This window comes from Miniopterus schreibersii, assembly GCF_964146895.1.
Source record: "Miniopterus schreibersii genome assembly, chromosome: 19".
NCBI lineage: Eukaryota > Metazoa > Chordata > Mammalia > Chiroptera > Miniopteridae > Miniopterus > Miniopterus schreibersii.
The window spans coordinates 33,403,361-33,415,287 of NC_138119.1; the positions used below are offsets into that span (position 1 = coordinate 33,403,361).

Sequence of the window (11,927 nt, forward strand, 5' to 3'; positions counted from 1 at the left end):
TTCTTAATCACTAATCACTGATCACTGAATATGAAAGTCCCAGTTGAATTCTTGCCCTTAAATGCTTTTGCTGCTATTTCTTTGGGCCCCAACCAGGATTCTGCATCCTGAGACAGTCACATTCTACTAAATAGGCTAGGAATGCAGAGAAGAGTGAAAGGATGGAATTCCCAGACATTCCCTCCTCCTGCCCCTTTTCCTAGCAGCTCATACCAGATGTTAGCTACTGTACTTCTTTCTGAGGTAGGGAATGTGTGGTGGCTGAGTGATCTGTGTTCCTATTGCTCATGGGTTGGGTGATGAAGTGGGCTAAAAACCATACACTCTAGAATTGGTTGTATGTTTTCTCTTAGTGAAGTTCCCCCTCCCCTCCCCTGACTGCTGCTCTGTGTAATATGTGGGCCATTCATTTGTGATGGGCTATTTTTGCTCCTTCCAATATAGGTGCCTGGCCCTGCCCTTATTACAATTTTAGGAAGTCTAATCTGGGATATCCATGTTTCCAATGCTTGGGCTCCAACTAGAGACTGTTGTAAGTGGAATAGGCTCCACAGCTCAGTGATACATAGGAGATGGGGGAGGGGAGATATACTATTAGGGGTGTTTCCCTGGCCTCTGTTCCAGGCTGCAGTGAAGGATTTGGGGGTAAATATTGCTTCCCCTCCCTTGCCAGTCATTTAGAGTCTCCGAAACCCTGATCATATAAATTCTTGAATCAGTCAGATACAGTTATAGTCAATCACCTTTATTCCAGGGTTAGAACAAGGCCGTGCACACTACACATAGAGGAGCACAGGACGGAGCAGTCTCACAGTACAGAGGGTGGGAGGGCAGGTTAGTCTTTTTAGATTATTTTGCCTTACAGTCTAGAAATTACTAGACTGCTGAAAATGACCCTGTCTTCCTTCTCCCCATCTCATCCTCTCCTCTAATCAAAGGAAGGCTCCCTATTCTCATTCGTATTCATTCTCTCTCTCTCTTGCTCTCACATAACATACTCTTACTGGAAAGACAATTCATGCTCATTTCCCTTTCCCAATTCTACAAGTCTCTCTCTCTCCTTGAGGGAGAAGCCAGACAGGGATGGGGGAACTTGGGAAGGTCCTTTAAGGCAAAACTGGAGGTGTATGTGTTAAGGCAGGTGTCCGCAGCAGTAGCCAGAAGGGACAGGCAGGCTGGGCTGGGCTAGGAGTAGAGGGTGCTCTTCAACCAGTCTGGCTGCTTCTCTCTTCCAACAGCTAGCCCTCCCCTCCCATTAGAATTTTGCTCCCATATCCTAAAAGCTCCTAACTTAAACTTTCCCCAAATAGTCTCTTGAGACTGCATGTGAATTTAAAGTAAAAAGAAAAAGTTTTGTTCTATGTAGCAGTTTGACTCTGCCACTCCCTTCATTGTGGCATTCCCCTCCCACCCCTGCTCTGGCCTAGACAATAAGTTAATGCTAGACACCACAAAAAAGGGCAGACATGGCAGTGTGGGTTTAATATACATATATGTAGAATATATATGTACACACAGTTAGCACGGTCAGGGTGGGGAGGAGCATCTTGGGACAGGCAGGAGGCTGGGGTCACTGTACTTGTAGTGATTTGGCTAGGATGCGTTCACAAGCCCAAGGCACCAGGACATTGAGGGAGAGGGGTTACCAAGTCCCTTCCTGGATTGAGTTGGGGGTCACTGCAAAGGAAAACACAGTAGTTCCTCCCTTATTTTGGGCTTGGGGTGTTCTAGACCAGGGGAAAAGGGAAAGTTTCCTACAATAACCACTCTGGGACTCTAGGTGGGGGCAGAATTGGAGTTAAAACCTAAGGATCTCATTCCCCAACCTCCTGAGGTTTGGGGTCAGTATGTGCAACAGTCTGAGTAGGAATAAAGAGTGGAAAAGGAGCCCCTCTTGCTGCCCCTCAGCCCCTTCTCAGGCTCAGTGGAGCATTTTCCCAGCACAGCCTCTCCAGAGCAGAGGTGGGTGGGGGGTATCTAATGCTGGGTGCTCTGTTGGGTTAGAACTTTGGGGCTAGGAAAGGATCCATGGTCCTGTCATTAGATCCTGGATCATACCCATCCAAGGGGAGCACAAAGGGACCTGCTGGTGCCTAGGCTCTTCAACCTGAGGAATAGCTGGAAACGACTCCACAGCCAGTCCAGCATGGGGACAAACACTGAACTCTGGCTTTTCTTTGCCCCTGCCAGGTGGGAGTTGGGTAGCCTCTTCATCTTCCCTCCCACTGCTTTTTATTGGATCAACCTGCCTCTCCTGTGTCTTACTCCCACCTCAGCCCCTCAATGTAGGAAAATGCAGGTCCTTTCTGCTCTCACACTTGAGAGATGTGGGGGAAGAGTGCAGGAAGGGTAAGTAGGAGGAATGTGCCCATTTCTATATGCATAGTTTCCCTAGAGTGGGAAAGCTCGGCCCCCCACCCCAGCCTCTGACCCCCAGCCCCTCACAAGGAAGAGGAGCTAGATGAGCTAGACATGTAGACAGACAGCCAGAGCGTGTGCACACACACACACGCACACAGTAAGGGGGTTAGGACCAGGTTAGTAAGTGGGTAGATTTGTGGGGGGGTGCCCTTGTCCCCTCCCCTGGAGGCTGGGGGAAGGGAGTGGTCCTATGAAGGTCCAACCTTCCTCCTCTTCCTCCCCCTTGCTCAGGCTTTCTTCGGTGGAGGAGCCAATTTGATGATCTCTTCCTCAGAGGGCTGCCGGATAATGTCTGGGGGCAAAAAGGGACATGTCCAGGGATGGAAGTTATGGGAGGCACCAGGCAGGTCCAGCGAACATCAGCCTTCATGCTCCCAGAATCCAAGCAACTCCAAGGATGATCCATGGGAGGGGAAGAAGTGCACAGTAAAGGCATGGCCTCTTACCTTTGTACTTCTTGGCACTGGGGATACGGGTTAGCTTGGTGTCCAGCTCATCCTCTTCAGAGATCTTCAGAACACGGGTTCTATAGTCAACCACCATAGTGAGTAGGTCAGGACGGCGAGAGATCTCAAAGATGTGCTCAATGTAGGAGAGGTTATCTGGAGCAAGGCAGGAAACAGGGTAGAATCAGCTTCCCCCGTTCTACCAGACCAGGCTTCTGGAACCAAGGCTGAGTTGCTCACACTGGTTATCGGAGGGGGCAGCAGAAGGAGAAGAGCCACTAAGCCAAGAAAAGAAAGCTTAAGGCGCCAGAGTGGTACAGATGACTGTTCCTGAGAAGGGCAGATCATCAATCAGTGAAGTTTCTAGATTACATATTTAGAATGAGGGGTTTAGGTTAAATATCACATCTGATGGGGAGGAAGACAAAATAGAAAAACTGGCCTTCCACATACTCCTCACCCACCCTTAGTCTCTTCCACTCTTCCTCCGAGTAAGTTTCAGAAAAAATTTCCTGATAACACAGGTATGATGGAGGAATAGAATCTCCAGACAACCCAGGACTACTGCGCCCAATAAGAAAAGCAATTATGGATGAGAGAAGGCACAGCCACGACCAGGGAATGATTTCCACGACTTGGCCAGTTCTAAGAGATCGCAGGCACCCTTAGACCTCCTTTCCCTGGCTCCTCCCCTCTGGCTACTGTAGTAGTAACATCTTCCTCAGTCTCCCAGCTATCCATGGTACTCAAGATCCAGGTCACTCACTTGACCTATCAAATACTCTATCACTCAAGGCCCTTCTAAGCATAACCTTAACCTTTCCAGTCCCTTCTATACATACTCTATGCCCCAGCAAGCAAAGCAGAGCCTCTTGCTTTTCCAAACACACCAGATACTCTCCCACCTCTATCACTAGGCTCCTTGGCCTAGCATGCCCTCCTTTGGATTCTGCCTTTGAAATCCCACTTGCCTTTCAGGGTCATCTTTATATACCAATTCCTCCCTAAAGCCCCTCCCACAGTAGTGGTCTCTAAAAGTGGATAAAAATCTTAGAATTTGTGGTTCTATTTTAAATTTTACCACTTTCAACTTATATTTTAATATTTTATTATATATAATAGCACACTCATATCTGAATCATGTTTTCTACCCACAGGGACATACTAAAGAATGTAAAGACCACGGCTCTAGAGCCCCTCCACTCTTAGAGCATCTTAACTTTGTCCTGCCTTGTCAGAGGGGAGTACACGGTTGTGTGTAGGAGCTCGAGTTCATTTCTATTGCTGAATGAACTGAGCCCCAGAAAGGCTGCTGGCAGGGTGCCCGTATCCCCTGCCCTACCTTTGTCCAGCTTGTTGTGGCTCTCCAGGAAGCTAAACCAGGCACTGCCCGTTGTGATCTCCTCACTCTTCTCACTGGGGATGTCCTCTTTGCAGGCTGATTTGAGCTGTTCCAGATCTTCAAGGGTGATGTTGTTGGTCAGATCCTGGAGGAGGGTCCCGTACTCAGCCATGACTGGGGTTGGGAGGAACAAAGGGAGAGGAGGCTAAGCTTGAAGTGTGGAATCTGGTTTACTCACCAGCACTTCCTACTCCCTCCCACCCTACCAGGCAAGTGCCTAGAACATGGAGGTTGGGGAGGGCCAGGGCTGAGAGAAGAAAAGACAGGAGGGGGGAGCAGACAGGAAGATATTCTGGAGCTAGGAACCAGGCTGGAGCCTGGAGAAGTTACACTGCTTCCCCCACACACACCATCTTTTTTCTTCATTTTACCCTTCTGACAGTAACCCTGGCAACAGCTCCCCAGACTGAGGAGGCGGTTACCATGGCAACCTGCACTGGAGCTTCTCACCAGCTGCTTCCAAGTCCCCCCCAGAATCACCTCACCCACCTGCAACCCATAAAAAACACACAAACCAAAACAAAAACTCCAAAACAATGACCACAGGGATAGGCTTGCTGTGACAGTGAGAAGCTAAACAGAAGGGGCTGGAGATGGTTGGCTGGATCTGGTGGTCCAGCTTCCATTTTCCCCCAGAAGCAAAGGGGTCCCTCAACTCCCCACCACCCTATGAATGACTCATTTTGGATGGATGCCTGGTTGCTTGGTCTAATGGTTCCCTGACCCCTCTTTTGCTCAGCCCTGTATTCTGTCATTAGGGTTCAAGGTGTAGGCACGGGGAGGGGGGAAGCAACTGGCCACCCCCACCTTTTGTGGAGCTCATTTTCTCCCTTGATTGCTGCTGGTCCTCCACACAGCCCTCTCTCCTAGCCTTTGTGCTGTGCCTTCAGCCCCAGCGCCCAAGAATACCAAGCGGCTGGCTCTGGCCCCCTGCCCAGTTCCCAGGCTGGCTGGGTGGCAGGGGGAAGGGGTTTAGATGTATCACTGGGAGAGTGGCAGGAAGGGGGCTGCCACTCCTGCTTGCATCAACATCCGGCTGGCACAACCTTCAGCAAGGCCTCCCAAAAGGGGCTGGGCAAGGCTAGATCTCCTTAGCCTTTACCCACCCCTCTTCCATGAAGATCCGTGGGTGAAAGGTAGAGAACATTCAAGGCCCTCCTACTCACTAAGATAGGAACTGTGGATAAGACAGGAAGAAAGGTCAGACCTTACAATGAACTTTCTGGATTTGATAAAATGTGACTCTCAAAAAGGGGACTTTTCCCCCACAATGAGTATATATTTTATAATCAGAAAAGTAAAGCATTCTTAAAAGTAAATTGTCATAAACACTGGCTAGACCAAGGAGTGAGACGAAAATGACCATGTACTTGACTGAGACCACCCACAAATCACACCAACAATGGGCTGAGAATGTGGCGGATTAAAGGGGGCTGGTTGACACCCCGTATTTTCCTTATTTCTGGCTTATATGCAGGGAAACTGAGGCACAGAGGCATGGCATACAGAAGTCCCCATTCCCAGCCCTCTACTTGCACCAGAACAAGCCTCCCTTGGTGGCAGGCAGTGTGGAACAAATACACAATGAGCCAGACAGCAGGGCCAGCACCACCCCCACAAGCAACAGGCACTTGCAGGCACACTTCCTTGCACACCCAGGTGCAACCAGACAGAAGGACCCAGCAGTGGCCCTGCCAGGCTGGGCCAGGAACAATGCTCTCTGACTGTCAGCACCAGGAACTCTCTCTGCTTTGAAATCTAGGTCACGGCAGCAGACTCGAGCCCAGCTGCCCCCTCCGCTGATAATCCGAGGCTGAGGGCACAGGGACGAGGGAGGGCATCCAGGGATGAGATCAATGGAGGCAGGGGTGTGAGGGCTGAAAAGGAAGGGGCAGCACGGGAGGAGGCAGGATGCCCCCAAGGAGACCCTGCCCCAGTGGAGGAGGCAGTGGGACCAAGCCCTCAGCTGGAAGATGGGCCAGAATTTAGGGTCATCCTGCCTTGCTTTCACATGGAAGATCTGGTGGGAGGAAATGTGTGTGTGTATGAATCTCCTGGGAGGAGGTAAGGCTTGGGGCTGTGACTCTAAAACAGTTTTATAGGGAGGTGGGAGGGAAGGGATTAATGTGTGTAGATAATCACCCACATTGGTGGGTAGGAGCTTTCTAAGAGTGAAACAGATACAAGGAGGAATGGGGTGGGCATGTTGGAGTGGCAGAGGGAAGTGTGTGCACGCCAGGTGCCACTGTGGATGCCCACCCCTGGGTATGGGCACAGGTATGGGAGGAGGCAGTGCCTGGTTCAGTGGGGGGGGTGTCTGAACCGGCTCAGAGTGTGTGTAAGGTGGAAGATAACCACAGGCTCACATCCAGAGAAAAGGAAGGGGTGACGGGATCCTACAGGAGGAAGAGCGCTGAGGCTGGGAGAGTCCAGGCTGCAAATGAGGAATCCTTGGGGGAGGGGGCAGGGAGCACCGAGTCCAGGAGAAGGTTGCTGCCTCAGCTCAGCAGTTACCATGGCAACCTCTGTTCTGGGTGCCTCTACCTCAGTCGTCAGGACAATGACACCAGTGGATGGGAGAGTGTGTGGGGAGTTGTAAGAACACACACGGACACAAAACAGGAGTAAGGCTCCTTGAGGGAGCAGGAAAAGGCAGCTGGGTTGCCTCCCTCCCTGGAGAGATCACATTTGAGGCAAGAACAGGATAGTTTGGGGGATGCAAGGAGGTGGAATCTCTTTCCATGGCTCTCAAGTCTCACTGATCATTGTCCCTGGGGTGGCCTGGCCATGCTGGGCCTTGGCAGAAGTTTGGCTCCTTCAGCCTCCATGTCACTTTCCTCACCAAGATTCAGAATCCCTAAGGGGCCTATGGCAAGCCTCCTGCCGCCTCGCTCTGAAGAGTCCTCCAGATCTCAGGAGCAGTGCAGAGGCTGCCCAGGGAACACCAGGCAGCCTGGGTGAGGCCATTCTTGGGACAGGATACCAGGGCAGGAACCGGGAACCGGAGCCGAGGCTGCCAGGAAGTCAGCCCCTTCCCTCCCAGATCATTCTGTGCTCTGCTCATGGCTTCCTCACACCTTCCTTCCTTCCTTCCTCCCTCTCCTTCCAAGCTGGCCCCAGGTGGAGCCCTGTCAAAGGTCCGACCAACTTAGGACACTGAAGCAGAGGGGAAGGGGTAAGAATCATTATATACTGACCTTTTAGGGGAGAAGTTGGGAGCATGACAGGTGGGCACTCACGGACACTGGGGGAGGAAGGAGCAGGCCTGGGGGCACTTGGAGAAGCCTGGCAAGGTGGCATAATGGCATAACCACCTGTGGAGGAGGTGGCAGTACCAAAGGAACTTCTGTGCATTCTGACATTAATTCACGATTATCCCCTCCCGAGCATTTGCTTACAAATCCTCGATAAATTTAAGAAGAAAGCCTGAGGATTAGGAGCTGCTGCCCCTCCCTCACATCTGCAGCAGCTGTCTAGGGCTCGGGAGGGGCCATCCCACACAGCTGCAAGGACCTGGAGGTCCCTGCAGCGGGCAGAAAGGGGCTTGTAGGCATTCAAGTCTGCCAGTCTCGTGGGGGTGGGGGTCGGTAATCAAGGAGAAGCAGAGGTGGGCAGAGTGCAGGGTTCCTATTTTAAATTTTACCTGGCCCCCAAATTCAAGCAGTTCTGTAGTTCATCCCTAATTACTTCATTAACATCATACTCATACTCAGCTGACTTCTTACCTCAGCTTCTATTCAGCTTTTGTGTGTGTGGTGGTGGTAGGGGAGGGATCTTTATTCCTGCGATGAAAAACAGGGCTCTGAGACTCCAGAGTCGGCCTGGGAGTGACAGGAGGCAGGATACCTGGGTCTCTGGGTGTTCAGTTCAGTCCAAAATGGGTCACCCCTGGGCACAGGGACAGTGTGAAGCCCTTGGCCCTTAGTCTAAGAGAAGAAAGACGGAGATGAGGGTATCAGGAGATACTAGGTACTGGACCAGGCAGGGCAGAGTAGGACCACCTGATGGCGAGGAGGGGTGGGGCCTGTGCCCCTCCTCTGGTTGTGTCTCTTCCTCCTTTCCTTTCAGGGGCTTTCATTCTATCCCACTTGGTGGTACCCATGAATACTTAGGACTCCCAGGTTCTGTGACTCAGTGTCCCCATCTGGATACTCAGAGCTACTATTCTGTTGGGAAGGAGTAGCTTCCCTGCTGTAGAGACAGAGAAGGTCTGGTGAGGAGGAGCCTGGATTGTTGGCTGCATAGGGATTGAGGATGCCCACTGCACTGTGCGTGAGGATCTGTGTGACAGGGAGGAGGGCAGGGCAAGGCATGGCAACACATGCACACATGATGGGCACAGGTGTCAGGGAAGTGAGAAAGTAGGCAATCAGGGCTGTAGGTAGCCTAGGGCATATCTGGCAATTTCCCCAACACAATGTTTAACCACAAAGGGAAGAACAATTAACGCTAATCGCTCTGACAGCCTGGGGCCAGACAGAGAAACAAAACACGCAGACTCAGCATGTTTCCCCCACTCCCTGCGGCCTCGCGTCTCACCCCATCTCACCATCATCCCGCTTTCCTCCGCTGGTTTCTGAGCCTCTGTCATCCATACCCCGGCACTCCTCCCGCTTCTCTGACTCTGTCCTTCACTTCCTCCCAGTTTCCTGACTGTGTCTCGGTCCCTCACACACATTCCCTTCATTCTCTCTCTCTGACTCGGGCTCCGTCCTTGGCTGACTCATACTCATTCTTTCCTTTTCTCTCTCCGCTTTGCTTCCACTCCTCCAACCCTTGGCCACTCCGGGGCCCCCAAAGCAGCCACTCCCAGAACCCCAGGCTCTAACTGTAACCAGCAGCGCCCACTCTCCCTGCTCGCTGGGGTTCAGAGCACCGGGCGCACTCACCCTCAAGCTCCCGTCTCCCAGTCCTGGAATAAAAACTGTTCCCCGTCTTTCCCCACTGCCTTAAAGAGGGGCAACCTGAAGCCCAGGGCGGGAGAAGATGACCAGAAAATCGGGGTGGCTTGGGGACGGGGTCCCGCGCTCGGCCGTCCTGCTGGGCTAGCGTCCCCGCAGGGGCGCGGACAGCGGGGCGCGGCGGGGGCCGGCCGCGTGGGCAGGGGCGCGTGTGAGCCGCTGGTGCGCGACGTGTAGCAGTCACACGGGTGTGTGTCACCGTGTGTGCCGGCGTGTCCCTGTAGGCGTGCGTGCCTGTCAGTTTCGACGCGGATTAGGTGCGATTAATGAAGGGTTTACGTTAGCTACTTCACTACGCTCCCGATCCTTCCCTCCCTCCGCACGAGCAGCAGACGAACCCACCTCTTCCCCGGCGGAGGGCGGGGTGCGCGGCCGCGGGCCCCGGGCGGGCCGGGCCGGGATCCGGGCGGGGAGCAGGCCCGTCGGCCTCCGCCGCGGGCCAGCAGCGACCGGGCGCCGGCGTCGCGCCGCCTCCGGCACATGCTCCAGGCGCCCCGCCGCGGACGAGCCGGGGCCCCCGCTCCCCGCCGCGCCGGCGGCCGGGTCCCCGCCCCGCGCCCAGCCCCCCGCCCCCCCGCGCCTCTCACCGCCTCGGGCTGGGTGCGCCGCGCGGCGCTCGCTCCGCCGTCCCGGGTCCTGAGCAGCGTCCGCGCCTCCGCCTCGGCTCCCGCCGCCGCGCCGCTTCCGCCCGCGGAGCCCGAGCCCGAGCCCGGCGCCGCCTCGCCCCGCCCGCCGGCCTGACGTCAGAGCCGGGGAGGAGCGCGGCGCCGCGGGGGGGTCGGGGCTGGGACCCGCGGGGCTGCTGGGGGGGGGCTGCCTCGCTCCCCAAACCTCAAAGCCCGAGTCTCAGATTTAATTCCTTCCCCAGGACACCCTCCTCCCTGGGGACCTTACGACGACTGCAAGGGCTGGGGCCCCGGGGACGCAGGAGCTTAGACACGAGGGCTTTGGAAGGCCTTTGGCCTCTGGGTCCTCTCAGCTGCCTGACTTGGTCTTTGGCAAAAGCTCGCCCCCACCTCTGGGTCGTGGGTAATGACCGCTCAGACGGCCCACGTTGGAGGGCGGGGGAGGTAGGGGTGGGGGCCAGAAGCAATTCCCGGGCCGCCTTCGCTGGACCTGGAGCCTTAGGTCTCCAAGATGCAGCCAGCCAGCCCCTTCACGTGTGTGCTTTTGCTGTTGTTGTTGTTTGTTACCTTTCTCAAACATACCACCCTGCTGCCTTCCCCCCACCATGATGTCATTTTATTTTCTAGGGAGAAAAAAGAACAGCAGTGAGCTCAGCATGCAAATATAGACAATGTGCAAAGCCTCACTTAGCTCTGCCTCCCAGCTCTGCCCTCTGCCCAGGCCCGTGCAGTGCAGGGCAGCTCTCACTTCCCTTCCACCCAGGGACTTTCCTCCCGCAGACTCTCCGCCGGACTGAAAGAAGGAAGGAAGAAGTGGGGGAGCATCTGTTTTCACCCCCATCTCCAACATAAAGGATCTCGCCTCAGCTCTGGCAGAGCCTGGCCCTGGGGAGAGGTCTGAGCCCCTCTAGTGTCCGGACCACCTCTGGGGCTGCCCCGGCCTCCCCCTCAGTTCAGCCTGGTAGAGACCCCTCAGGAAGCCACAAGTGAGTCCTCCTTTCTAGGGCCGCTGCCCCGAGCAGAGGCTCAGGCTTGGCCGCTTTGGGTTTCACAGCTCTTCTTGCTCTTCGCTCTGTCCCCCAGGGGGCCCTGTTGCTGCCCCTTGATGGGAGCACCTGCATAATTTGCCTTTGTATGTATCTCAGTGGTTCTGTGTGGTATGGTGAAAACTGTTCCGTTGACCCATGTCTGACACTCAAACAAAATGATTTGTCTGCGTTAGTGGGAATTCCAGGTCTTCCAGACACAGCCAGGTACAGGGGACTGGGGCTGCGTGCTGCCTCGGCCCCCTTCTCAGGCGGGTTATGCTCCTGAGCCTCGCTGGTGTCCTTGCTGGTGAGACGAGGGCACCGATGCCCATCTTACAGGGCTCTTCTGAGATTTAGAAATTGTCAGTCCCTAGGGACTCGCACAGATGGGGGCTTAAGACTGGAGCTATTATTTAGTCCAGGCCTTCCACTGACCTCTGCTAAACAGTAAGCTCCACGATACTGCACTGGCCCAGTGCCCGTACTGTTATTACATGGGCACAAGTTGGTTTTTACTCTACACGTCTGCCACTTTCTGGATTTGTCTGTGGAGGGTGAAAACTTTTCTAACCTCAGGTCTCGTTCTTCCATACCCAGAAATCTTCTAAGTCTCCCAGCAACACTCTTATCCCTGATCCATGAAAACTGTTAGTTATGGGCTTGTTCAGCTGCTTGGTTCCCCCACCCCCACTCCTGACTCCTTTACAGGCACCTCAGCCTGGGCTGGGCTGGAGAAAATGTGCATCCTTCCTGCCGGGAACTCTAGCAGGCCCCGGTCTCGGGGCTCCTCAGCGCACAAAACTCAATGTCTCCTCTCCAGACCCATAAGCACCACTTGGTCCATGTTCTCCCTGCTTCACCCTGATTATTATAATAGTCTCTGGTCATAAGAGTTGGGCTCCCTGTCTCTGGTATCTGACATGTCGCCTCCCTGGATCTATCCTGCTCATCACTGCCAGATTCAATTTTGCCCTTCCTCCCCAGCTCACAGGATTAAATTCAGACACCTCTACAATCTAGGTTGTCATGCCCACTTCATATCA

The 11,927-nt window shown here is 54.1% G+C and overlaps 1 protein-coding gene across 3 annotated transcripts; it reads right to left on the minus strand.

Moving 5' to 3' along the window:
* Positions 1–724: 724 nt before the first annotated feature.
* PEA15 (proliferation and apoptosis adaptor protein 15) lies at positions 725–9,938 on the minus strand. 3 transcript variants are annotated; one of them, XM_081121845.1, is made up of 5 exons: positions 9,818–9,929; positions 7,995–8,051; positions 4,210–4,383; positions 2,868–3,023; positions 725–2,713 (listed from the first exon to the last, which is right to left on the minus strand). In XM_081121845.1, the coding sequence occupies exons 3-5, from the start codon at positions 4,379–4,381 to the stop codon at positions 2,649–2,651; spliced, it is 393 nt and encodes a 130-aa protein (XP_080977971.1). In that variant the 5' UTR covers positions 4,382–4,383; positions 7,995–8,051; positions 9,818–9,929; the 3' UTR covers positions 725–2,648. The 3 variants fall into 3 exon arrangements, with proteins under 3 accessions (XP_080977971.1, XP_080977970.1, XP_080977969.1); XM_081121844.1 differs by having other exon boundaries at positions 7,995–8,195; positions 9,818–9,922; XM_081121843.1 differs by lacking the exon at positions 7,995–8,051 and having other exon boundaries at positions 9,818–9,938.
* Positions 9,939–11,927: the final 1,989 nt, after the last annotated feature.